The sequence below is a fragment of the Lagopus leucura genome, unplaced genomic scaffold, assembly GCF_019238085.1.
Source record: "Lagopus leucura isolate 7727_CA_CO unplaced genomic scaffold, USGS_WTPT01 Super-Scaffold_100157, whole genome shotgun sequence".
Taxonomy (NCBI): Eukaryota; Metazoa; Chordata; class Aves; order Galliformes; family Phasianidae; genus Lagopus; species Lagopus leucura.
This window is the reverse complement of record NW_024962334.1, coordinates 401,778-428,245: the sequence shown is the minus strand read 5'-3', so window position 1 is coordinate 428,245 and position 26,468 is coordinate 401,778. Positions and strand designations below refer to the sequence as shown.

Here is a 26,468-nt window from a genome sequence, read left to right as displayed (position 1 = left end):
CTTTCTTATAATTTGAATGAACATGCAGAATTGCACTTTGCCATGATAAAACAGCTGTATGGTGTAGAGTTTTCTTTTTCTCTCCTCCTAGTGGAAGGAGAACATAGTAGGCCCTTAGCTTAGCTGGGTGACACCATAGTTGCAAGCCTTGAAGCTTCTCTGAACACAATTGGCTGGACTGGGATTGAAGTGTGAAGAGCTTACTCCAGCAGAAAGATTTGCAAAGTGTGCTGTGGGTGCCCTGATGGCATGTGGGCTAGTTCAGATGGATGCAGAAGCTGTCGGTGTGCATGTGAAGGATCTGTGCACGTCAGTATCATACTGGGTAAGGCCTCATCCTAAAATCTCTGCACTTAGTGGGCTGTTAGAGCTCTGTGATGACCAGGGGCTTCTTTGATCCCTTCCATGCATTACCTTCATATAATCATAGAATAATTAAGGTTGGAAAAGATTAATAAGATCATTTAGTCCAATTGCCTACCCGTCACCACCATGCTCACTAAACCATGTCCTCAGTGCCTATGAAGGTCCAATAAAAATTACTTTCTGACTTTCTGGGGTGTGCTTGGTCTGTCTCAAACATTTGCAGAACCAGGCCATCACCATGACAACCAGTCAGAGGAGGTTATTAGGGAGGTATTGGATCCTGTTCTCTCACGGGATAGTCTTGCTTTGCTGACAACCTGACATTACCTTTCCTGCAAGAAAGTTTTGATAGAAACTTATTTTCCACAAACTTGTTATTGAGACCTTGCTTGTTTATGACCTTGGGACAGTGCACCTGCAAGCCCAGCAGGCACAAAAGGATACCTGAGATGCAACCCAGGGAGTTGTCTTCTTCCTCCTTTGTCTTCTTGGTTGTCATCGTTGCCGTTTGCTGGATTGAGAATACGACTGTCAGATTAGTGTGAGCCCCCCGCCACCCCTCCTCCAGCACTCTTGACCGACACTGCAACTCCTCAGAACACACCTTTGAAACAGACCAGTCATCAGTCTTTTCCTGTCAGTGTCTTTCCACAAGAGAGAAAAATGCACTCAGACATTTCCTGTGCTTTTCTGGGGGCAAGTTTCCTAAATATGACCTCTCAAGTGAGGAGACTAAAGGCTTTGCTGGAATGCCCGCGGGGAAGCAAGGACTGCCACCGGGCAAAAATTTGTTTCAAAAATAGACATAGTTCTTGGGTCTTTACCCTGGAGGAGCCTGCACCTGCTATCCAAAATTTGAACTCCTTTTGGAAGTAACCAAGAGCTTTAAATCAGTGCCCAGGAAGAGGCTCAGGTTGCTACTGGATAAGCCTCTACCTACAGGGAGGACATGCAGGAGTGTTGCTGTGATTTGGGATTGTCTGTTTGTGAGGATATTTTCTGTTTTCCTTGTTTTTTGTTATAGCTATTTCTACAGGTGCTTTGTGGCACAGGTTACTTTATTAGTATCTCTAATATGAAATACAAAAGCTGAACAAAATCCATTTGGTGATTTTGTTTCCTTCTCTTTAGGGAAACTACCGTCCACTTTGACTTTCAACTCTTTTAACTTTCCCCTCTCTTTGAAACTGTTCCTTGGTTGTCATGCTTCAGATTTTGCTGTTGCAATGGGTCCTTAACAAGATAAGTTTTTTTTCCCTTAAATATAACCCGCTGAATGCTCTGACTTTATGACCTCTAACTGTGCCCTTACGCATATGAACAAGGCAAATGGAGCCTAACAGGAGAAGGTCCGAATTTCCAATTATAATGAAGTTTCCTGATTTTTTTGTTGTTTCTGAGCCTTTGAATTTTACTTTTGTACCCAAGTCTTAGATTTTCTTTTGTATTTCATTGGTACCCTTGAGTGTTGTGAATTTATAAGCATCAACTGTCTGCTAATTTGCTTGGTCTCAATTGCAAGCAGATAAGTTTGAGAAAATACTTAGCAACTGTGGATAGTTTTTGTTTTTTTCCAAATTGTGAATTTGTATTGAGTACTTTTTTTTTTTTTTCCAGCTGTACTCTGAGCTTGATCTGACCAACTGGTGAACTGACTAATGGTTTCAAATGAAAAAGAATAAGCAGGGAGAAATGTTTTGTGTGGATACCCAGTGGTCTACATTGTGTTGTTCTCTTGCCCCTTCTCTGGCTGCTTTAACAGTTTACTCGCCTTTGGCATTCACACCAACTCAAATAACTGCCTCCTGTTTGTGTAGCATTGCGCAAGGTCTGAAACTGGAGCATGCTGTTCCATCATTAAATGAGCAGTGTTGAATACTTGGGAAATTATCAACAGCTGCAAGTTCTTCAGCTATTTTTATTTGACTGTGGCTATAATTTTTCTGGTGTGTTTGTACTTAAGTTAGAAGTGAAAATATAAATAGGACCCCCAAGAGACTGACTTTTTGTTTTTAATTAAAAATAAAAAGGATCGTGCCTAACAAAAGCATCCATAATAGCACAGAAGGCAGCACAGAAATTTAATCATAATTACATGAGTCTTTTAGTCTGGTTTTGGTATAAATGACTTTGTAGTCACCTGGGCACATGGTTTGGTAATTGGCAACTTCTTCAGGCAGTCTGCACCACTAAAAGCCCTATAGACAGATCATCTGTCTTAGTCTTCATAAAGATTAACAGCAGCAAAGGAATTCTGTTTTATGTTTTGTAGTCCTAGCCTAGATACAAGTCAAAACCCACGGCAGCTGCTCCCTTCAGCAGTCTTTGGATGAAGCCCTAAAATCAAGCCATGAAATCTTATGATGATGACGGTAAAACAGGATTTCTCAAATATCCTTGAATAAATAGTCCAGCTAACTTCAGAATTTTTTTTTCCCAGGAATTGTGTGCTCATATGTCGGGAATGATGAGGCAGAGCCAGTGCTTCCAAAGGAAAGGTCAGCATGAATCCGTGAGTTAGCTGCTTGTTCTGGTCCTAAAGGGTTCAGGTTCCCCATCTGCTCCTTGCTCTAGTATCAGGCAGCTCACAGAGCGGTGCTGGGGAGGCGATGTGGGGGAGAATCTAGTATCAAAGTTCACTCTTTGTGCTTTCTGAAGCACTTGAGGTTCTTTCCAGGGAGCTAGGATATTGTATTGAAATCTGGACCATAGCAAGAAAACAGCTGGGAAGAAGAACAAGGTTTTAATTTAATCTGTGGCCTTTTCAGTATTGCAACTGAAGACTCAGTGAATGCAGAATGAATGGGAGGAAGCCTATGCTGAAGCTTTATCTTTTCCACCAGTATAAAAAGATGCTACTCAGAAGTATTGCTGTTGAACAGGAACCGGCAGCAGGTGCACTGGTGGTTTATTTGCAAAGCAGCTTAGCAATGAATAATCTCCTTTAGCTGAGGAAGTGGGAGGTCCAATTCTTCAGCCTTTGTGTGACACGATTCATGTCAAAACATCCATTGCTTAAACTGGACATCAATTTTGAAAAAGACACACTTCTGTGAGAATTTGTAGTCATTATTTTACATGTTGAAAATACATTGTTATATTTTTGTATTTGTGTGGAAATGATAAGGGAGGCAGTTTTCTGTTATTCTCAGTTTCCTAAAACTTTAAGGACAAACTCAAACCTGTTCCCATTAATACTTGTGCATGTGCTTCACTGCTGTGAGTTAGTAACACATTTGTTTGTGTTGTTTGTATACGCAGTGCTCCTCACATGTTTCAAAGATTGGATCATAGAATCACGGAAGGGTTTGGTTTGGAAAGACACCTTGAAGACCATCTGGTCGCAGCCCCTCTTGCAATGGACAAAGTTGCCACCCACCAGACCAGGTTGCCTTGGGCCCCATCCAACCTGGCCTTGAATACCTCCAGGGATGGGGCATCCACAGTTCCTCTGAACAACTTGTGCCAGTGCCTCACCACCTCTCCATGTAAGAAAACTTCCCCTAATATCTAATCTAAATCTTCCCCTCTTTTAGTTTAAAATCATTCCCTCTCGTCCTGTCACTAAGACTTCTGTGTAACAAGTCAGTCTCCTTCCCGTCTATAAGCCCTCTCATAAGTTGAAGCATTGTTTGGTGTCTTATGACTTAAGAATCAATAAACTGAGGTAGAGTTCTTTGATCCGTGGCTTTATTGACGTGAGGTGACAGACCAGCATTTAAATCATCAGACACCAAAATGCAATCAGCACACAGGAGGGACTGGATATCATCCTGAGGGACCTGGAGAGGATAGAGAGTAGCTCTGTGTGAATCTCATGGAGTTCAGCAGGGCCAAATACAAAGTCCTAGGTTTTGTATTTGGTACCTATTAGGTACCTAGTTCGGGTCAGTCCCAGGAACAGGTATGACCAATCAGTGTGTACCTGCAGCCATCTGCATTCTGGACAGCATCAAAAGAAGGGTGATGAACAGGGCAAGGGAGAGGATTGTCCCTCTCTACTCTGCCCTTATGAGGCCTCACCTGTATGTGTCCAGGTCTGGAGCTCCCAGCACAAGAAAGATGTGAAGCTGTTGGAGTGGGTCTGGAGGAGTCCCAAAAGAAGGCTGAAGCACCTCTCCTGTGAGGAAAGGCTGAAGGAGATAGGCTTATCTAGTCTGGAAAAGAGAAGGCTCTGGGGAGACCTCATTGCATCTTTCCAGTATCTAAAGGGGCCTACAGGACAGATGGAGAGGGACTCTTTGTCAAGGAGTGTGTGCCCTATCATGGATGATGGATAATGGCTCTAAACTGGAAGAGGGAAAGTTGAAGTTAAGTATCAGGAAGAAATTCTTTACTCAGAGGGTGATGAGGCTCTGGCACAGGTTTGCCCAGAGAAGCTGGGTGACCCATCCCTGGAGCTGTTCAAGACTAGGTTGGATGAGGCTTGGAGCAGCCTGATCTAGTGGAAAGTATCTCTGCCCATGGCAGGAAGCTGGGACTAGATGGTCTTTAAGGTCCCTTTTAACTTGAGTTTTGTGATTCTAGAAGTGTTCATCTTTTAATTGAAAATGAACAGCATCATGAGCTGAGGCTGAGCAGCCTGTCCATGGTGAAGTGGCAGGCTCTTTCACTCATAAATTAAAGGCTAAGCACAATAAAAAATGTAGATGTGGTTTTTGTTTGTTTGTTTGTTTGTTTGTTTGCCTTGCAATGCATGAAGATGATACCGGGGTTTCCATATTCCTTCAGATGGCTGGAATGAGGACCCACAGCTGATTCATGGTGTCACGCTTGTCTCTGTCAGCTGGGCTCCTAGTCTGAAACCTTTTAATCTGAAGATGGGAACTGGTGCCTCACAGAGGAGAAATGCAGCTAGTTGGCAGCACCACACATCTGTTATGGTATAAAACTGACTATGACACTGGAATCTGCTGCTTTTCATCAATAGCCTTCACAAAATGCTCTCAATCCAATATAGCGGTCCTACTACATGTCTGCCTTTGCAATTTCTTTGCCTGCCATCCTTTTGGTTTCTGACCTCTGATGTGAACAGCCTGTTTGGAAAAGTGGAGAAGCCTTGACTGCGGCTTGGAACTTGTGCCATTTGTTCCAATTAGCCTCTTTTTCCACTGCCTGTCAGTTTTGTTTCTGAGGAGCAGAAAGGAGGAGGGGAAGTAGACTGACTGAGATCTGAAATTGTTCTGTACAATCCACATCCTGCAGGTGTCACTTGTGGGGTCACTGGAGATTGTTAAGCATGATTCTGATTTGATTCTTCGCTTGTTACCTGCTAACTCCAGCTGGCACATACTCAGGTGAAAGAAGAATAAGCCCCAAATTTTATAGGTTCTTCTTTTCCCATTTCCTGACTTAAATGAGGAAAGAAGTGAAAGATGATATGTTGCAGTGAGAGACTGCCATAGTAGATAATACATATCAGAAATAAGAACTTATTCCTTTCTCAAATGACATTCTGGTCTCTGATTGCCGTCTTCCTTTCCTTCCTTTCTGCTTTTTTCTTCTCCTTTTTCACAGGCCTTGTCTTCACTTCTCATCTTGCCTGCTGACTTTGGCGCTTCAATTCCTCATTTGCTTCTCTGCTCTGCTTTACTTCTTTCTCCCATCTATGAGTTTACATTTTTGGCTACAGAATAAGTGCTTATTTTATTGCACAGTACTGTTTATCATGATGTTGCCTTAGCGGCCTCATTTTGTAGTGCTTTTTCTGTCTGAAGAGCACCCTGTAGTGCAGGGAGGAGTGAAGAGATGCAGAGAACCAAAGTGCGACCCATGCAAACAGAAGCACTACCCTTGATGCCTTGGGAGCTTCCCACTGCTTTCACAGGGATTTAATTTTCTCCAGAACTTAGATTTACAGTGACAACGTTGACCAACTTTGCAAGTGCATCTGTACTTTGTTCTGAGCGCTACTGAAGTTCTTCACACTTCCAGTTCAGTTTAATAATTTTTAGCTACTAGGTTTATGAATTAAACATGTATGACCATATCTCATGCTATTATCCATCCGTAGCAGTACCTCCAGGCTGAAATCTTGAACTTTTTTGGAATGTAGATGACATGTTAATGGAGGGCTGATGTTTCATTTATACCTCATCTCACTCTTGCAGTTATCAGTTGCAGAGTGTCTCTAAGGAACATTCAGATACTCTTTGCGAGGAAAATAAACTTAGTGAAGAGATTTGTGATATCTGTGTAGTGTGTATGAAAGAGAGGGAAGTTCATTGCAACATCCTCACTTTTTTTGAGTCTCATCAAGTAACCTTTCCCCTTTCATGAATGTATTTCATTAAATGCAAGCTGAAGAGTTTAACATCAAGCAAACCACAGACCACCAGAGTGATTACCAGTGGTCCAATAGCGATTGCTAGAATTGCATCATAACTGTTACTAGAGAAAACCAAAAGCTTGATTGGGTCCAAGAAAACTCAAGGTATGTATGGGGGAGAGATTCTAGGGCAAGGAGTGTGCACTAGTTGAACAGGTGAGAAGTCCTGTAAAAAGTTCTCACCATCCAGCATAGCCTTCATCAAGCTGTGAATTTTGTGGAGAGAGTTAAACTGCAGGATGAGCCGAGAGGTGATTGCTATATCAAGAGATTTTTTGAATTTGTCTGGTTTTCAGTATCCAGTACCCACAAGAAGATGGAGAATATACTGCAGGTTCCAGGTGGGGTTTTTTTGCTTGCTTGTTTCCCTCCATTGTTGCTCCCCTCCACCCCCCACTTTCTTCCAGTGAGACATTTTAAAAGCAGAAAAACTCAGATGATCACTCACTCTGAGGAAATAATGCTGTTAAAAAGTGCTGAATGCTATTGAGCTTTTGATTTAATTGAAGAGATTTGTCAAAATACTTCTACAGGATTATATTGAAATTTGACAAATTGGGACACTAGAAGTTATTGTTGAAGTACATTCAGGCTTCTAGTAGAAGGAAAACCGATACGTTTTATGTAGGAAATTAGTTCATTTTGAAAATTGCCTTGCCATTAGTAGGTAGGCACTGTTACCTGCCAGAAGGAGTTAAGCAGACTTTTCATGGGAAGTACTCCAAGGACAGATGCATAGTATTTCTTCTGTTAGAATAAGAAGTGAGGTACAGCTGTTGGATTGTGTTTGTACTGGAATTTGATAATAGTATACTGTCACTATGGTAGTGACAGTCAAAGCAGGAGTTAATTTATGTTCTTAGTTTAATTTAAAAGGCACCGATATTTTGGTCTCCTTGGTGTCTATGCAAAAGGCACAATAAAGCATCTCTCTGAAAGCTTGAATTTACTTTTTAAACAAATTATACTAGATCAAACTCTTTTGCTGGTTTTCTTTGAGGAGAGTTTGCCCTGAAAAAGGAATGTTTGCTGACAATTATTAGAAACCTTAACAGAATGTGTGCAAGAAGAGAGGCTTGATTATTAACACTGATTAACTCAAACCCACGAATTTCCTCCAGTCTTCTAGGAACTAAATCCTGAAACAAAAATGCTTACTGGATTGCAACATGGAGATAACTGTATTTTAGCCTTCAGCTAACACAGCCTTGTTTTCTGAGATATCAAATGTGAAGTTGGTCAGGTATTCAAGGTTGTTACTGTTTGAGGATGCATGTGTGTGTTTATGCAAAGTAGTTAGTAGTTGGTCCAAGAAAACTTAAGTTTCCTTTACAACTCTTTCTGTCATTAAGGCAGATTGAACCTGCATCACAAATCAGACATCAATGTTTTTCTTTGGGGAGACTGAGACAGCTTGTGAGCATACGAATGCCACAATAACAATGACTGTTAATGAAGCAGCTGTAGGTAAGCATCTGATGGCAGGGCTTACAATTCACTGATATGCAGGTGGACGCTGACCAAGAGCAAAGCCTCCCCAACAGAATATTGAAGTAGATTTTTCTACTCAAGTTTCTTCAAAAACTGCTTTTCTAATATAAAAATGTTTGCAAGGTAACCTCTTCAATCTTAACTGTATTCAGGTGCTCACTTGCTTAATACATGCATGACGTATGTAATTTACTTTAAAATGAACAGGTGCTTATACCAATAATATATCATTAAGCATGATGGGTTTCTGGAATAAGCACTTGAAGAGAACTTGCCTTGGCCTTGCATATTTTACAGGAGAACAGCACTTACCTGATATTTCAGTATTACCAAGTTTCGGCCTTGCAAACCCTACAGGGAAATAGCGCTTAAGTGGTATCTCATTATTACCAGTTTCTTTTGTTCCCTGCACTGAGTGTGCAGTTGGCCATGAACTCTTGTTTCTTGAGACTGAGGAGTTGTTACTTTCAGTGATTCAGGTGTTTTTGGACTTCAAAGTAGAAAGGATTTTGATCCAGTATTTGCAGTTTTGAAATAAATATCTCAAAGTCTTGAAGGGAAAAGTCCACGTTGAATGTTTATTAACCAATGTTAATTGTTGGTTTTCCAAAAACTTTGCATAAGAAGAGGAATGTGTCCATCAATGGATTAAATATCAAGAATGAAAGAGTGGTGGGAAGAGGAGCTGGGTCCTGTCAGCTCTTGCTGTGGAAAAGAAGCGAACGTGCAGGGGATGCATAATACAATCAGAACAAAGCCCATCAACTCCCAGGGCAACTTCGCTGGGTTGTCATAGCCATCAAAGGGATGTGCTCTCCTGCAGTCTCTGATGGCCTGTCATCGTTTAACTAACCAGCATCCGTAGCACGCTTCCATTACTGCCTCAATCTTGTCCACTCCGCAAATGACTGAGAAAATTGAACTCTGAATCCATCTTTTTATACTCAGTCTTTCCGTGCTTTACTTTTATTATTATGGAAGATGAACGGTGCCCCCCTAAGAATTTCAGTACAAGGCAATTTAAAGGTTGTTTTCATTTTGGGGATGGTAAATTGTAAGAATAAAATGTACATAGGAAACAGGCAAGTGTGCCAATTCAGCATGAACTGAAGGGATTTGAATTGTAGCATGGATTTAGATTTAAAAATAAAATAGAGAGTGGAAGCTAAATCTAAACTTTCCTCTGAATAAAATTCTAAGCAGTACAAGTTCCAGAGAGAAGTCTAGGGTTAGGACTGGAAATGAAACAAGCATCCGGTCCCATGCTGAAGGAAAATGTGTTAGATGGGCGTATCTAATGGTAAAACTGAATGCATTACCTACATTCATTAGTCTTAAAGATAAAATCACTGTATGATGAAATATATCTGGGAAAAACAAACAAACAAATAAATAACAACCCTAACATCTGGTTTGTTTTGGTTTTAAAGAGACTGAGGGTAGATATCCTCATTCTTGGCATGTCTTACTTTCAGTTCCTGACAAATAGATTCCTTTCCTCTTCCCAAAATCCTCCTTTGTGGGCTGTTTTCTAAGATGACTTATGACTTGTTCTTTTGCTAAAGAATGCAAATAATAACCTTGCTTTTATTTCTCATGCATGTATAAAAGGAAGCATAATAATAATAACATAGTAACAGAGATTAATTCAATTCTGGAGCTGTGGAAGCTGCCCACTGCCATTTGCAATAGATCAACAACTGCTAGGGGAGTTGGGGAAATCATAGAATCATAGAATAGCTTGGGTTGGAAGAAATCTCAAGGATCATCAAACTCCACCCCCCCTGCTGCAGGCAGGGTTACCAATCACTAGATCAACTACTAGACCAGGTTGCCCAGGGCCCCATCCAACCTGGCCTTGAACAAGCCCAGGGATGGGGCATCCACAGCCTCTCTTGGCAACCTGTTCCAGCATCTCACCACCCTCAGTGAAAAAAAAACCCTCACATCTGATGTCAATCTTTCTTCCTTTAGTTTTAAACCATTCCCCTTTGTTATCTAACCATGCAAAAAGTTGATTTCCCTCCTGTTTATAATCTCCCTTTAAATATCAGAAGGCTGTTGTTAGGTCTCCTTGCAGCCCAAGAGGGGCTTCTCCGGACTGGACAAGTCCATCTCCATTAGCTTGTTTTCATAGGAGAGGTGCTCCATCACTCTGATCATCTCTGTGGCCCTCCTCAAGACCCTTTTCCAAAAACTCAACATGTGCTGGGGACCCCAGACTTTGAAGCAGTACTCCAGTTGGGGCCTCATGAGGGCAGAATAGATATTATATGTTTTCTTCTAGTTGGAACAGAAAAGGCTACCACTTCCCCCTTTGAAGTTGTGAGTTTCCAGTGTGATTTTGAATCTTTTTGGCTTTTCTTAAGTGAAAATGCTTTCAATATGTGGTATATCTCATGCTTTTTTACAGATCTGCCATTAGAACTTCCTTTGTAAGGTCAGTTCCATCAGGAGAGTTTAGCCCTGCTGAGCTTTTATGCATGTGCAAGAGCTGCAGAGTCAGTGGATGTAGAAATAGGAAAACAAAGCAAGTCCTGGTATAGAGGATCTCTTGGCGCTTTTTGTCTTGACATCCTTCCGGCCAAGTTGGATACTTCACGTTGCTGCAGTAAGTATCATAACTGGTTTCGCAGGCAGTCTGAAGAACGGTTACTCCGTTCAATTATTTCGTGCTCCAGCAGCCGGGCGGCCTTTTGCGTGGCGCTGTCCGCGGTGCTGAAGATTATTGCCCTTTCTTCCTCATTACTATTTTTTCTCCCTCGCTCACTTATGAAATAATTGCATTCAGGTGAGACTGCATAATTCTAGGACTGAAGTGCATTTGCACTGCGCTGCATAATGAACAACAACAAAAAAAGTTTAAATGAAATTTGAGGGATATTTATATTTCTTTTTGTGGGAAATGTTCATCGATCTAAATGTAAAGTGGAGTTTTTTGATTCTGTGCAAAAAAATACAATGATTAATGCATGTGTTCTTAGCACTAGAAGAACTAACAAATTAGCTTATTGTGCTGAAATTTTACTGTTGCAAAGGACAGACAAGTTGCTTCTATTAAGAATTCTTTTTGGAAAATATTCCTTTTTTTTCTCAGAGGACAGAAACAACTCCTGAAAAATAGGAAAATTTATTCTTTATGCAGTGAGTTACATAACGTTGGGTTTTGAATGAACAACTGTATATCTGGTGTAGTATCTGTTCTGTTCACTGCTACATAGAGTAGAAAGTGAAGGACAGAAGAGTCAGCATCGTATTATACACAGCTTTTCCTCCTGTTTTCTCATTAGCTTAGGAGATAAAAATAACTTACTGTAATCCTGATTTTTGGAATGAGTTGCTTTGTCTTGAGTCACAAGTGGGTTTCTTGCAATCGCAAGTAACCTGGCTTGCAAGCTCAGTTTATCTTAGATTGGAGATGGGCTACTTTTACTCTCATCTGTTAGCGCTACCAGGGAAAAAGTGGGGATGAATTTTGATGTATTCAGACAAGGCTAAATCAGAATGTATTTTCTGTAGTTAATTGTTTTCACCCTTAGTCTTCACTTTTCTGTATGTACTCTTAATGGATGACATTTTGCTCTTTTATTGGCTGTGGAAGTGCGGTATGTTCATCTTGTCTCTGTAAATCCAATCTTTCAAACTCAGCATGGAGAAGGCTCTCTGATTTTAGTGCACTGTATCTAATGAGCAGCTTGTATCTCTTCTTTCAGCTCTTGTCTAGGCACTGAAATGGATAGCACTCTGAAAACTGATAAAATTCTAAAGGTCAAATCTTATAAAGCGTGATTCCTATCCAATAATGGACCTTCTAGAACCAATTATTTAGTCTGGAGCCACACTGTAGACAGCCCTGTACTTTGGGCTCCACTGAACAGCTGCCAAGTGATGTGACCAGTAAACCTGCAGGCATTTATGGCAAGTGGCTCCTGTGACAAATCTTGTGCAAGATAGGTGGCAGGCAACAGGCTGCCCAGAGAGGTTGCTCCCTGGAGGTGTTCAAGGCCAGGTTGGATGGGGCCCTGGGCAGCCTGGTCTGGTATTAAATGTGGATGTTGGTCCCTGTAGCGGAGGGTGGGGGGTGGAGCTTGATGATCCATGAGGTCACTTCCAACTCTGGCCATTCTGTGATTCTGTATTCAGGCAAAGCTGGTTGTGTGTCAGATGCAATGGGGATATGTGTTCATGAATGTCTTGTCCTTCCCACTTCCTCAGCGACTGGTTTTGGTCTGGCTATGTGAAAGATGGAGGTCTCACTATATGCTGGAATAGGAAATCCTTTTCTAACAACATGTCATGTGATGCTCAGAATCAAAGAGGTGTTCTTCCATTTCTTAGATGCTTTTATTTCTTTCTTCCTGTTCATATACAAATGAATTAATCCTAGCAAAACTGCAGAGACTGTAGCCATGAGAATGAAGTTTGGATCACCTGGCCCCTATTAGTGCACAGTGTGTACCCAGCTGAATGTGAGGCAGCAGCTCACTGATGTGCCATGCTAGAACACTGGGAGCCATTCCTGTCCTATCAGGATGGCAAGTCACTCACTTAAATTTCTACTTTTTTTCCAGAATTTGTGTATTTTGTTTATTTCAACCCTTAAGGGAAATGGTGTGTAGCATCTTTCTCTGGATAAAAAGAAGGAATGGTGCCCTCAGCAACTCGGAGCTGATATATTTCATTGACTAAGATTAATAGCAGACCTGTGCCTTTTGCAGAATCTGGCTTTGAACAGATGTTACCAGCCCAGCCTCAGCATTCTTTCAGAATACAGACTATCATCATCCCACCCTGCCCTTCACAAACATGTCTGTCAATAGCAAGCTGCTCTTTTTCATTGCTACCTGCCACAAAAAATGATTCTACTTGTATTGCAGAGTATTTACTATTTACAGATAAGGCTGTAATTGTTGTTGCCTTGTCATAATTTAAATCTCCAGTAAAAGCAAAGTGCATAAATCCATGGCTCCCTTGACTGCAAAGACTAATTAATTGACCCATTCTCTTTTATTGTCCTGTGAACAGAGAGATAATTATCTACAATTTAGAGGATATTTCTGCTAGACAGTGTTCCTGCAAGCCCTACAAAGCATAACTAATGATCTGCAAGACACTTTCCGACATTTAGTGAGCAGTCTACCTGGTTTGTCTTCCTCCACATCGTGTGCATGCCTGTGTGCTCACACTCTGTATCTTATGGTGTGATCAAGGCCAATTTTTGCTTCATGTTTTAGTAACTTCTCTTTTTCATTGTTCTTACTAGCAGCAGCAGCATTTGCAATTTCAATCTGTGGCAGAAAGCACATTTCCTTTCTTAGAGGAAATGCGAATGAATTTAGAAGCCACAGAAAAGCATGGCTTGCAGCTCCTGTTGCTGCAATCTATCAGAAAAAAAACAGGCTACAAGAGATGCTGATTTATTAAAATAAATGAATAAATAAGTCTTATGTTTTTTCCTCTTCAAATACACAATCTTAAGGCAGGTTTTCAAGCATCTGGCTAATTCACATGCCTTTAATTCTTTGAAAATTACATATGCACACCCAATTAGACCTGTCTCATTCATTTAAAAATTGACACGCTGTCTTGTTTTTATATTTTATAGCAGTGCCAAATTGTTAAACAGCATAGGAGGAGGAATTTTATAAGCAAAATGTGCTAAGTTCTTCTGGAAAAGTGGATAGCTTCCACAGAGCTCTACCTACGTCCAGTTTAAAAACCATGCACACACTTGTTTTGCTATTAGTGAATGGGTAGATGGTCTTTTCAGAGAAAATGCCATAAAACTCTGAGGTGGCAGGAGGTGGCAGGAGGTTGCAGAGTGGGCACCAAGCCTGCTGTCTGAGATCCATTCCAATTGCAGTAATAAGACTGATCTTTCCTTTATGTGTGTATGGACTGGAATTGATTGCTGCCAGCTGATGTTTCCTAACTGCCTTCTCTCTGACAACTGCACAGGCACAAGACTGCAAAGACTGAGTGAGGATCAGAGCCCAGTGCTGCGGGCAGATGTCTCCCATGAGCTTGTACAGCTTGCCAGAATGTTTGTACTTAGCATGAGACTGGTGATCACAGTCTGCTTCAGAGGATGTATTGAGATCCTTAGAGGCACCACCAGTGTTACTGTTTTATTATCAGTGAACTCCCGTGAGATCTGCTAACTAGCAATAGAGACTGTGGTTAGTAGCCTACTGCTTTATGTTGGGATTTGCTTATCAATGTTGCCATGGAGATCAGGAGGAGCTCTAAATGCAGGAGCTGCAGCACTTGGAATTATGTACATAAATGTAACATGTACCAGATTCTGCCTTGCTGCTTGTTTGTTTTCTTCATTCTTCTGTAGGAGAGCTGAAGAGCTTCCGTGTGTTATTCATATTATTATGGTATTAAAAAATGCAGAATCAGGATTGGTGCCTGCTGTTCTAGGTCCCATATAGAAACAAGGTCTGTGCACCAGATTTTTTAGTGTGCATATCTAAGCCCTGTAAGCTAGAAGGAAATATTTGCAAAACGTCCATTTCTGTGATAGCAGTAAGCATATTCTCTGTCTGAAACAGGTAAGTCAAAATAAAATAAGAAGCACTAACAGATTTCTTACAGCATGGAAAATGTGGAATCTTCCCAGTTTGTTTTAGAAATTGAAATGTGGGTAGGAGGGCAGCAGAATGAATACTGAGACAGGACAAGGGGAAACGGCTGGAAACTGCAGCATAGGAAGTTCCGCACAAACATGCGCAAGAACTTCTTTACAGCGAGGGTGACGGAGCACTGGAACAGGCTGCCCAGGGAGGTGGTGGAGTCTCCTTCTCTGGAGATGTTCAAGACCTGCCTGGATGCCTACCTGTGCGACCTACTGTAGGGAACCTGCTTTGGCAGGGGGGTTGGACTCGATGATCTCTGGAGGTCCCTTCCAACCCCTACAATTCTGTGATTCTGTGATTCTGTGAATGCAAACGCCTTCTTTACCTTTGTAAAGGGTATGCAGGCTCCATGTGCTCAGACACATTGCTGAGAAAACGTCAATTAAAATGCTTTAGACTGACAAAGGCTTTGAGGATGTTGAGGTAAACAGTGAATCATGTTCGTTCAGTAGCAGGAAGAAAAACATTTTGCAGTGTATGCTCCAGACCGGGCACTGGACTGAAATGAGGCTTCCCAAGGGCATGACTGGGATTTCAGCCAAGGCTTGCTGCTTTGCCACTTTCAAAGGAGAAGAGCCAAAGTGTTTTGCCCTGTATCAGCAGCAGGCCTGCTGAATTTGCAATGGATATGTGTTTGCAGAGTGATGCCAAGAGAAACTTGTACTTCTAAATTCAGAGTAATAGGAAACAGCATGCTGATAATTAGATTCAGAAGAAAGCTTTCAGAAGTTGGAAGCTTAGAAGGGAGGGGATAATAGAGGGGAATAAAACAAATTTTCCATTGATGGGCCCCATGCTCTATCATTGTTAAGCAGAGGGAGGTAATTTAAGAAAAGAGGAGGTGTAGAAACAGGTTCCAGCTCAGCATCACAGGCAATCCCCATCCCAACCTACCTCGGTTCCCCAGGTTCTCCTTTGTAATAGGTTTGAGGCTCTGGAACTTGAGGGAGAGGTGAGTGAGGATGCAGCAGGAGGTTCACCCACAAGGTTGTCAAGGGCTGCCTCTGCCTAGAAGGAAAGAAGGGTGATTGTCATAGGCAACTCCTTTCTGAGAGGAACAGAGGGCCCTGCATGTCAGCCAGGGCCTACCCGTATGGAAGTGTGCTGCCTCCCTGGGGCCCAGGTCTGGGATATTTCTAGGAAGCTTCATAGTCTGACTCTCCCCTCTGATTATTATCATTTATTGATAATTCAGGCCGGCAGCAATGAGGTCACTAATAAAATCCTGAGGACTATCAAAAAGGACTTCAGGGGACTGGGGTGGTTAGTGGATGGAGCGGGTCATATTTTCCTCTATCTGTTCAGTGGTAGGGGGGCATACTGAGTTGAGCAGGAAAACACCTCTCACAAATACATGGCTGAGAAGCTGGTGCAATTGCAAGAATTCAGGTGTTTTCGACCATGGGTTGGTTTGAGCTCGACCTGATGGCTACTGACGGTTCTCACCTTTCTCAAAGGGGGCAATGGATCTTAGCCCAGGAGCTGTCAGGGCTCATTGAGAGGCTTTAAAGTAGATATGAAGGGGGCAAGGGATAAAACCAGACCTGCTAGAAATAAGCCTAGAGGAATGATGACAGACTGGGGAGCGATGCAAGGGGCTCAACTGAAGTGCATCTACACCAATACATGCTGCGTAGGCAAGAAACAGGAGAAGCTGGAAGCCACTGTGTGGCAGATAAATTATGACTTAGTTGCCATCATGGAAACATGGTGGGATCACTGCCACAGCTGATGTGGTGCAATGGATGACTGTATGCTCTTCAGAAGGGACAGGCAAAGAAGGAGGGGTAGTGATGTGACTCTCTATGTTATAGAGTACTTCAGTGTTGTTGAGCTCAGTGCTGGGGATGATAAGGTTGAATCTCTACAGGTGAAGATCAGGGGAGGGCCAACAAGGCTGACATCCTGATGGTAGTCTGTTACAGACTGCAGGGCAAAAGAAAGGCAAAAGCCCAGGTTGAACTCAACTTGGCCTCTGGGGTAAAAGAGAACAAGAAACTTTTTTACAAATATAGTAACAGTATGAGGAGGCCTAAGGAGAATCTCTGTCCTTAACTAGATTTGTTGGGGAACATGACCACTGAGGATAAGGAAAAGACTGTGATTCTCAATGCCTTCTTTACATCTATCTTTAAAAGTCAGACCAGTCATCCTCCAGATACTCTGCCCCCTGACCCGGACATCTCAGATGGGGAGCAGAATAAACCCCATGATATCCAGGTGGAAACAGTTAGAGACCTACTGCTCTGGACTGCCACAAGTCCATGGGGCCAGATGGGATTCAGCCAAGGGTGCTGAGTGAGCTGACAGAGGTTATTGCCAAGCTGCCTTCCACCATCGATCAGTGTTCCTGATAACCGGAGAGGTCCCAGAGCACTGGAGGCTTGGCAGTGTGACTCCCATCTACAAGGGCCATAAGGAGGATCCAGGGAACCTGTCAGCCTGACTTTGGTGCCAGGAGAGGTTATGGAGCAGACTGTCTTGAGGGAGATCACAGTACATGTGCTGGACAACTGGAGGATCAGGCCCAGCCAACATGGATTCATGAAAGGCATGTCCTGCTTGACCAAGCTGATTTCCTTATGTGATCAAGAGACCTGCCTCGTAGATGAAGGAATCATAGAATAACGAGGTTGGAAAAGACCTACAAGATCATCTAGTCCAACTGTCCTTGTATCACCATTGCTACCACTAAGCTAGTAAACCATCTCCTAGCACATCATCCAGATGCCTCTTGAACACTGCCAGGGACAGTGACTCCACCACCTCCCTGGTCAGGCCATTTCAGTGCCTGACCACTCTTTGAGAGAAAAATACCTTATATCTCATTTAAATCTCCCCAAGAGCAACTTGTGGTCATAATAGGGAAAGGCTGTTGAGTAGTCTACCTAGACTTCAGCAAAGCCTTTGACACTGTCTCCCACGGAATTCTCCTGGAAAAGCTGGCAACTCATGGCTTAGACAGCTACACTCTTTGCTGGGTATATAAATGGCCGGATGGCCATAGCCAGGGAGTGGTGGTGAATGGAATTAAATCCAGCTGTTGACCAGCCATGAGTGGTGCTCCCCAGGGGTCAGTATTGGTGCCTGTCCTCTTCAATATCCTTACTGATGACCTGAATGAGGGGATTAAGTGCACCCTCAGTATGTTTGCAGATGACACCAATCTGAGAGGAACTGTTGATCTTCCTGGGAGTAGGAAGTTCCTACAGAGGGATCTGGACAGGCTGGATAGCTGGGGTGAGGCCAATGAGATGAAATTCAACAAGACCAATTGCTGGGTCCTGCACTTTGTTCCCAGTACCCCCAGGCAACATTTCAGGCTTGGGGCAGCATAGCTGGAAGACTGTGTGGAAGAAATGGACCTGGGATGTTGGCTGACGTTTGGCTGAACATGAGCCAGCAGTGTGCCCAGGTGGCCAAGAAGGCCAATGGCATCCTGATGCATTATCAGAAATAGTGTTGCAAGCAGAAGCAAGGAAGTCATCATCTGTCTGCACTCGGCATTGGTGAGGCTGCCCCTTGGGTACTGTGTTTAGTTTTGGGGCCCTCAGCATAAGAAAGAGATTGAGGCTCTGAAGCCTGTTCAGAGAAGGTCAGCAAAGCTGGTGAGAGGTCTGGAGCACAAGTCTTCTGAGGAGCAGCTGAGGGAGCTGAGATTGTTCAGTCTGGAGAAGAGGAGGCTCAGGGGAGACCTCATTGCACTGTACAACTTCCTGAAAGGAGGTTGTGGTGAAGTGGTGGTGGGCCTGTTCACTCATAACTAGAGATAGGACTAGAGGGAATGGCCTCAAGTTGTGCCAGGGGAGATTCAGGTTGGAAGTTAGGAAATTTCTCCAAAAGAGTGATCAGGTGCTGGAATGAGCTGCCCAGGGAGGTGGTGGAGTCACCATCCCTGAAGATGTGGAAGAAATGTTTAGATACCGTACTGAAGGACATTATTTAGTGGGAATTATTGGTGATACGTGAACAGTTGGATTGGATGATTTTAGAAGTCTTTTCCAAACTTGGTAATTCTGTGATTCTATAAAATTTGAAGACAGCTCTCTGAACACCAGCATCTCCAACAGAAACCACAGAGCCCTCCTTCAAATCCCTGCATTCATTGCAGCATAGATTTGAGAAGGGAACAAAGCTCTCCCTGAAGGAAAAAGTTCTAGTTCTTCCATCAGAACCAAAAGGTGTGCTTCTTGGAGCTGGTGGGAGCCTGTCATAGGATTGGTAGTCAGACCTGATCATACGCATCAGCATTCTCTTCTCCTACTCCCCTCTCTGTACTTGTCTTAACAATTTAATCCATAGCAGTTTGTCTTTAGGGGCTACAATTGATCCATCTGTGATTCAGCTCATCAAATGCTCATTAAATAGCTTGTAGCCTTTCTTATTCGTGAGGAGTAAGAATCAGAGATCTAAAACCACTTAATCTTAACTGGATTCACTTAGTATTCTGGGATTCGGGGAGGCTAGTAAGCTTACATGAGTTATGATCTAAAGGTGAGCTGCCAAGTGAACATGAAGAATGATCCAAGTGCTGCTGATGTGCAAGTGCTCTCTGACTTTGGGTGTCAGGTGTGAGCAGCGTGGACAATTATTGTTAAAATCCCAGGAGAGATTTCTTGCTGCTCTGTGGAGGTGTCCCAGAATCCCCAGTCTGTATGTGATCAGATAATGCAGTTTGTGGTGGAGCTTCTGGAACTATATGTGCAAGGGAGGCACCACTTTATGCTAGCACTGTCAGCAGGATGTGCAGAAGTATTTTCTGCCTTGTATATATAGTTTGGGCTTGACGTTTGTTTTTCTTTTTTAAGCATCGCTATTGTTCTGAGCTGCTGTCTGCACTCCAGCAGTGCCTGTGGTGATACGCATTTCTCACACCGCCTGCATCACCATCCCCTCCCCCCGAGAAAATGCCTGTCACCATCCCTTAGCAAGGATATGCTGTCAGTTTGCAAAAGACAACAATGGCCCTTCGCTGCAGAAAGCAGTTTCCTTTCCCAGGTCATTAAATGAACACTTGAAACATTTCCAAGATGTAGGAAGGTGAAGTGGGATCTCTGTTTTGTTCCTTTCCAAGCTTGGCTCCGCATGTAGAGAATTCTGTGAAGATGGATAATTTCCTGCATTTCACTGTGCAATCTTATGCCTTGCATCTTCAAACTCAGCATATGATGGAGATCTCTTAAGTGACTACAGCCACAGTGAGCTCTTAAATTCTCCATATTCTTTTAAGAGACCACTTTATCAGGCAATGCATGCGGTGCACAGAGTCTATTAACTATAGTCATGAGTCATGTTAACCTTTGAGGCCCCATAGACAAAGCCCACCGTGAAGGATCTGAACCTGAACAGGGCACGTCACAGTTCAGTTTCACTGAATTCCCAGATGTGTGTTTTAAGATTGCGAAGTCTTTGGGAAAAGACACCTTTTCAAATTGCTCAAAATAACAGTATTTATAAGCACTCAGTGCTTGTGTTTATAATTGCACCTTGTTCTGTGTAAATATTAATAAGGTATTTTTCTTTCTTTGTAGTGTACAGAGGCCAAAAAGCATTGCTGGTACTTTGAAGGGTTATATCCTACCTATTATATGTAAGTAGTCATCACTTTCCTTTTTGTGATTTCTAGTGAACAAGAGATAACTAGATTCTTTCAGCTCTTAGAATGTTATTCTTTCATGGATTATACTTTTTCCATAACTTTTTTGAGATCTTTTCCCCGTCTAATTTAAAAATGAATGTGCAAGAAATTTTATTTCCTCACTTTCCCCATCTATTCTGATCTATTTCCCCTCTAGTTATTAAAAAAAGAAAAAAAAAAAGTATACAGACTCATTTCCGCATGCATTCAGATGATCTTTCCAGTTGAAAACAAAATGTTGGATATTAAACAGCTCTCTTTTCAGAATGATGAAAGGAAACATAAGTGGAGCTGTGTGAGGACAGTTCTCTCATTGTTTTGAACAAGGGAAGGTAATTAAGGAGCATACCGAGAGTATCTTTGTCCCTATGGTAATACTGCTGCTTAATTTAGGGATTTGAGATGATTTATTGTCTGTGGCATTAACTGTCATTTTGATGGGTGGTATCTATATTCATATCAGGTTTGGGTGTTAACTAAATGCCAATGAACTGTAGGTGCATGATTGAGGATCTTTCTAAATTGCAGTTTTTTGTTTTGAATTGCTCACAGCAACAATAAAGAGGTGGATAAAATGTATGAGTGGGCGGTTATTGTTCTTGTGTGTTTGGGGGCAGAAAGGAGATAAATGCACTAGACTTCGGGTTATGTAACTTTATAATTGCAAACATCTTTTAAACCTAAGTTTAAAAAAAAAAACAAATGGGGTGCGGAGTATGTAGCAGCAACAGGTCAGTGTTACCTGAGCAAACTGTTCCCTGCTCACAGGTAGGAAATTACTGTAATTTCCTGATCTCCCCAGGAACCTTCCTCCTTTTTCTTCTCCACCTCCACTTCATCTGCCAGAAGCAGGAGAGAAGTGCTAGAGACAAAAAACAGCCAGGAAGCCAGGCAAGAAATAAAGCTCCCTGAAAGACAGAACCACTCTGTGGTTTAATTATCTGTGATCCTGAATATTAACTGCCGAGGAAGTGTTTTTGCCTGCAATTTACTGTCTATTTTTCATCTGACTGAAATGTTGAGAATGGCCTGAACTGTATGTACAAGATATAAAATGTTTCTGCATAAATGGTTGGCTAGAACATATGAGTGAATTTAAATGAAATGATTTTCTTTGCATTCTAATGAGAGCAGGACTTTGGTTCCACCTACATTTTATTTTGTTGCAATGTGGGAAAGAAGCTGGGATGTTATGAATATCCCCCTGTAACTTGACGTTCAGGAGTGCATTATTCATCTTCCCCTTGGTGTTCTGCTTACATTGCTGCCCATGTATTTTTGCAGTGTTTGTTTTCCTTGTAAATATGAAGGGGAAGCTGCTTGGATTTTGGTTGTTAGCTCAAACGCTTTGTGCCACAAGTAAACAGATACTGAGTCCTGTGGAAGAGGAAGTGTAAAGGGGAGGCTCAGTCTCTGCAATAGATCTGATGCACGCAAGGTTGCTTCTTAATTGGTTTCCATCTGATTACCAGTTTACTGTGGTTTTTTTTTGTGCACTGAAATGGATTACCTTGCTGAAAAACAGTGTGTTTATTTTCTAGTCCATCAAAGAGGCTAACTGAAACTGCACACAGCTTTGAAGATGGGAAGGAAGACAGTTGTGAATTAAACAGAGAACTGAGAAAGGGATTTTATATATGTATATATATATGTTGTTGTTACAAAGATTTGAGAGATTTTATTTTGTTTTTTAGCATGGAAAGAAATCTGTTGTATATTGGCTGTCAGGCAAGTCAGAAGAATGCAAACTATAGTTATGTTTGTTGTGATAGTTACTACACGTTGGGAATTTTTTCTTTTGCTCTGATAGGCTTGCTCAATTATCTTAATCCCAAAAAGAGCCAGAGGAGAGTCTTTAGCTTTCTTTATTCAAATAAAGAGAGAGACTACTGGGGGCATTTCTCTGTAGGCATGTCTCTCAACCCACCAGAGGTTGCAGCTTCTTTTTTATCCCCTCTTCCTGACTACATTGTTCCTTCTCCTTTCTTCATTCGCTGAAGTACTTGGAGATTACAGCTTCCTGATCTGCCTAATACATGTTCCCCCTTGTATGTGTATCATACATTGCATGTGCAGTTAACTTTATGCCACCCAGGGCAGAGAAGTTAATTGGCCTATTAAGCCTGTGTAGTAAATTTCAAATTCCTAAGTTCAGGTTATTGATTGACCTTTGTAACTGAGGCCTTATTTGGTGAGAGTTTACAGACATCAAACAGAGAGGAGTTTGCAAGCCTGTGCATAATTTGTCTGCATGGACAAATTTGCAAGCCTCTACTATCTCACTTAGCAGCCCATTTTCCAAGGTATTGCATAAAAGTGTGACACTGTCCAGTGCTGGACAGTTTAAGTAAATGGAAAAAGGAAGGGGAAAGTGGTGGGATGTATGTGCTCAGTGGTTATTGTGATGGTGATGAGCATCTTATCAACGCCATTATTATTACTGTGACTATGAGTTTAAGTGAGGAAGAAGAAACTCTAAAGAAAGGTGGTAAGAATTTGGGGATGATAAGGCTCAGAGGGTAGATGAGGGTAAATTTGGAAAGAAGCAGGGAGAGGCTGTTTGAGTGTGTATAAACCCTGTAGGATTAAAGGGGGAGCTTGCACCAAAACTATAGGGAATCAATGCCTGGAGTTTCCTGATTTGTTGCTTCTGCAATTTCATTTCTTGCTAGATAGGATCCCTTGCTACTTCCTACCTGTGCTATCTTGCATGTCTGCATTGTGAAGGAGATACACAACACCAACCTTAGTGTCCTAGGACAGTGCCCCGTTGCTTTGGCATTTGTTTTACCCATGACTGAGTTAAGTCAACTCACTCATGCCACAGAAATTGGAATTTTATCAATGCTCATAAACATCTGAAGTGCTGGTGAGGCCAAACTCTGAAAAGTGGAGCACAGTGATGTCACGGAGTTGACCAGATCAATCTATGTCCGTGACAGGGGCGATAGGCCTCCGCCCTCCCCCCCCACCCCAGTCCCACAAAAATGGGAAGGAAGGAAGGAAGGGAGGAAAAGAGCAGCGGCAACAATCTATGGAGGAAAACTTATTTTACTATAATATTGGAATACAAAATAACACAATATATACAATTTAATTGAAATTGAGATCAATAAATCAGACAAGATAAGAGAGAGAGTTCCCAGGACCGATTCAAACCTGAAAAGCTTGGAACGGCTAGGAAAGCACCCTCCAGCACCCACTGCAAGGCAGCAAGAGAGTGTCCCCCCCCACCCGGAAGGGCCAGATCCCGTGACTGCTGTAATGTACAGGGATAGGTACTTGGAATTGGGGCAGTGACACTTTAATGCCCCGTATACTACATGATGTTTTGATGTGGAATACTGAAATCCAAAAACAAAAAACCAAAAACAAAAACATAGAACCATGACAAGTGACAATACAAGGGCAGCACAAATGAACACACAAAAGTTCCACACAAGCATGAGAAAGAACTTGCTTACTTTGAGTGTGACATAGCACTGGAGCAAGCTGCGCAGACAGGCTGTGGAGTTTCCTTATCTGGAGATTCATAACACACCTGGACACTTACTTGTGTAACCTACTATAGGGAGCCTACTTGAGCAGGGGGGGTTGAACAAGATGATCTCCAGAGGTGCTTTCTTACCCTAATGATTCTGTGATGTTTCTCTCATTTTCTAAACTTTTCTATGTTTTCTGTGTGAATCTGTTTAAGCTTAAGACATAGCTTATTTCAGAGTGGAAACCACCATGAAAACTTGCAAGGATTTTTAGAGACGCTTTGCTGTCTGGCTATTGATGAAGTGAATTTCCAAGAGAATTCTTAGTTTACTTCTCTAAACAAACCAACTGGTTGTCTGAGTCATGAGATATTGTCATTTGGTTACTTTTGTTTTACTTTAGCAAAATATTTATTTCTAAGACCAGGAAAAAGAAGTGAATATAAAATACACTCAGAAAAATATTAGTCAAAAATCCACTCCCGTGCTGAAAAAAATTAGAACATACTTGTTTAGATGCACCGAAGGCAATTCAGAATTGAAGCTGTGTCATGGTTTTATAATTTTGATTATCGGTATTCCACACCGTAACATCATGTAGTGCACTGGGAGTAAAAAGAGTTAATGTTCCAGTTCCATGCACCGGTCTGGAAGAGAAGAACTACATTCCCCAGAACACTCTGTGTTCAGAAACAAGATATAACCCCTGGCAAGGTCACGAGACCTTCCCTTTCTTTTTTTTGTCTCTCTTCCCTGCTGCTCAACCTGACAGCACGCATCGCCTCAGTGCTATTGTAAGGCCTACAACTTTCAGCTTGTGGATGTACACAATGTACCTTGTGTATTGCAGGGTGAAGTATGTTCCAGATAGGACTGACTGTTCCCATAGATCTTCACGGTTTATTTTTCCTCCTGTTGTTAGCTACCTTTGCATCTGAGCATTTAACAACGTGATAAATTCCAGATGCTAGGCCCTGCATTCCTCTAAACCTTTCCTTTCCAGACTTGGTGGCATTTTAATAAAGCAACACAAATGTTTCTGAGCGTAAGTACGTGTCCAGAGATATGGAAATACCATGGGTAATGTTTCTGGGTAAGTGAGGTAGTCGCATGCAGTAAGGGGTTTGGGTAACTTCAAGGGAGAAAAGAATTTTGGCATTATCCAGCATAGTTTTAAGATTATTTCAAATCATCCAGTTGAATAATGGTGTGTTGAAGTTCTTAATGATGTGATATACTAAGAGAATAGTCAGGAAAAGAGGGAAAGGTTCTCAGGATATCTCCAGTCCAACCTCCTGCTCAGAACAGGTCAGGGTTTCTCAGGGTTTTATCCAGTTGGGTCTTGGAAAACTTGCAAGGAAAGAGATGACACAGCCTCTCTGGACAGTATGCTCTGTTGCTTGACCGTCCTGATGGTAGATACATTTTTTTGCTGCGTATCAAGTCAGAACCTCCTTTGCTTCAGTTTACATCCATTATCTGTGTCCCGCACTGCACCACCAGGAAGAGCCTGACTCCATCTTCTCAGTAACCTCCTGGCTCCTCACAGGTTGCTCTTGGGTCTCTTTGAAGCCATTTTTTCCTAGATTGAACAAGCTCACGTTCCTCAGCCTCCTCACGGAATAGATGGGGCCTCTGAGCCTCTTTGTGGCCCTCTGCTAAGCTTACTGCAGGTGATCAATGTCATTCTTTTTACCAGGGCCGCAAAGTCAAATACATTATTTTAGATACGGTCCAGCAAGTGCTTGGTGGAAGATGATAATTGCTTTGCTTGATTAACTCACTAGGCTTTGGTTGGCCTTTATTGCTGCCATGGCACACTCCTGGCTTGTGTTTAGCTGGCTATTTAATGTGACCCCAAGGGCCTTTCCAGCAGAGCTGCTCTGTGCAAGATGTTTGTCCTTCCCACAGGCAAAGCTTTTGCATTTGTCTTTGTTCTCTTTTATGAGGTTCCTCTCAGGCTGTTGAGCTCACTAGCTGATCATCCCCAAGTTTAGTTTTATCTCATGCACTTGGTAAGTGTATCTTAATTCCATTGACACGTTTGTCAACAGGATGACTTCAGATTTCTGCAGCACTACCAGTGGTTTTTCATTCTCTCTGGGGAGAGTGTGACCTATAGGCCACTGTCCTTTGAGTCCTGCTGTCCTACTAGTTGTTTAGGGTTTTTTTAAACCCGTCCAGCTCTCTGGCTTGTCCAAAGCCCCTCAGTCTGAATAGGAGTGATTTACCCTTAGTAAATTCATGCCATCTGTTCTTAGTACCTTTCTTCTCCTTCATATGCCCATAAATGTGTCTCAGGAGAACTTGGTCTTTGATTTTTTAAAATTATTATTATTTTGCCAGCAGCTGATGTAAGTATGATTGGCTTATGGATCTCCAGATTGTCCTTTTGGCCTAGGTTAAAGATGGGAAAAAATTTGCATTTTCCAGTGTCTGGGGATCTCCCCCCAAGAAGTCTCTGACTTTTTGGAGATGCTAAAAAGTGTTAGGACGTTTGCCAACTCTCTCTGTGTCTTTGG

General features: G+C 42.2%; 1 protein-coding gene across 6 annotated transcripts in view; it reads left to right on the top strand.

Annotated features, from left to right (window-relative positions):
- VOPP1 (VOPP1 WW domain binding protein) overlaps positions 1-26,468 on the top strand; it is a 64,803-nt gene that overhangs the window by 20,841 nt on the left and 17,494 nt on the right. Inside the window, exons 2-4 of one of the 6 annotated variants that reach the window (XM_042888617.1) lie at positions 2,807-2,864; positions 5,098-5,249; positions 20,358-20,416. The exons of 1 other annotated variant lie outside the window; for it this stretch is intronic. In XM_042888617.1, the coding sequence (XP_042744551.1) occupies positions 2,807-2,864; positions 5,098-5,249; positions 20,358-20,416 (269 nt within the window). Of the gene's footprint in view, positions 1-2,806; positions 2,879-5,097; positions 5,250-10,687; positions 10,797-20,357; positions 20,417-26,468 lie in introns of those variants that run through there. 4 more of the 6 variants (XM_042888620.1, XM_042888619.1, XM_042888622.1 and 1 more) reach the window with 4 other exon arrangements.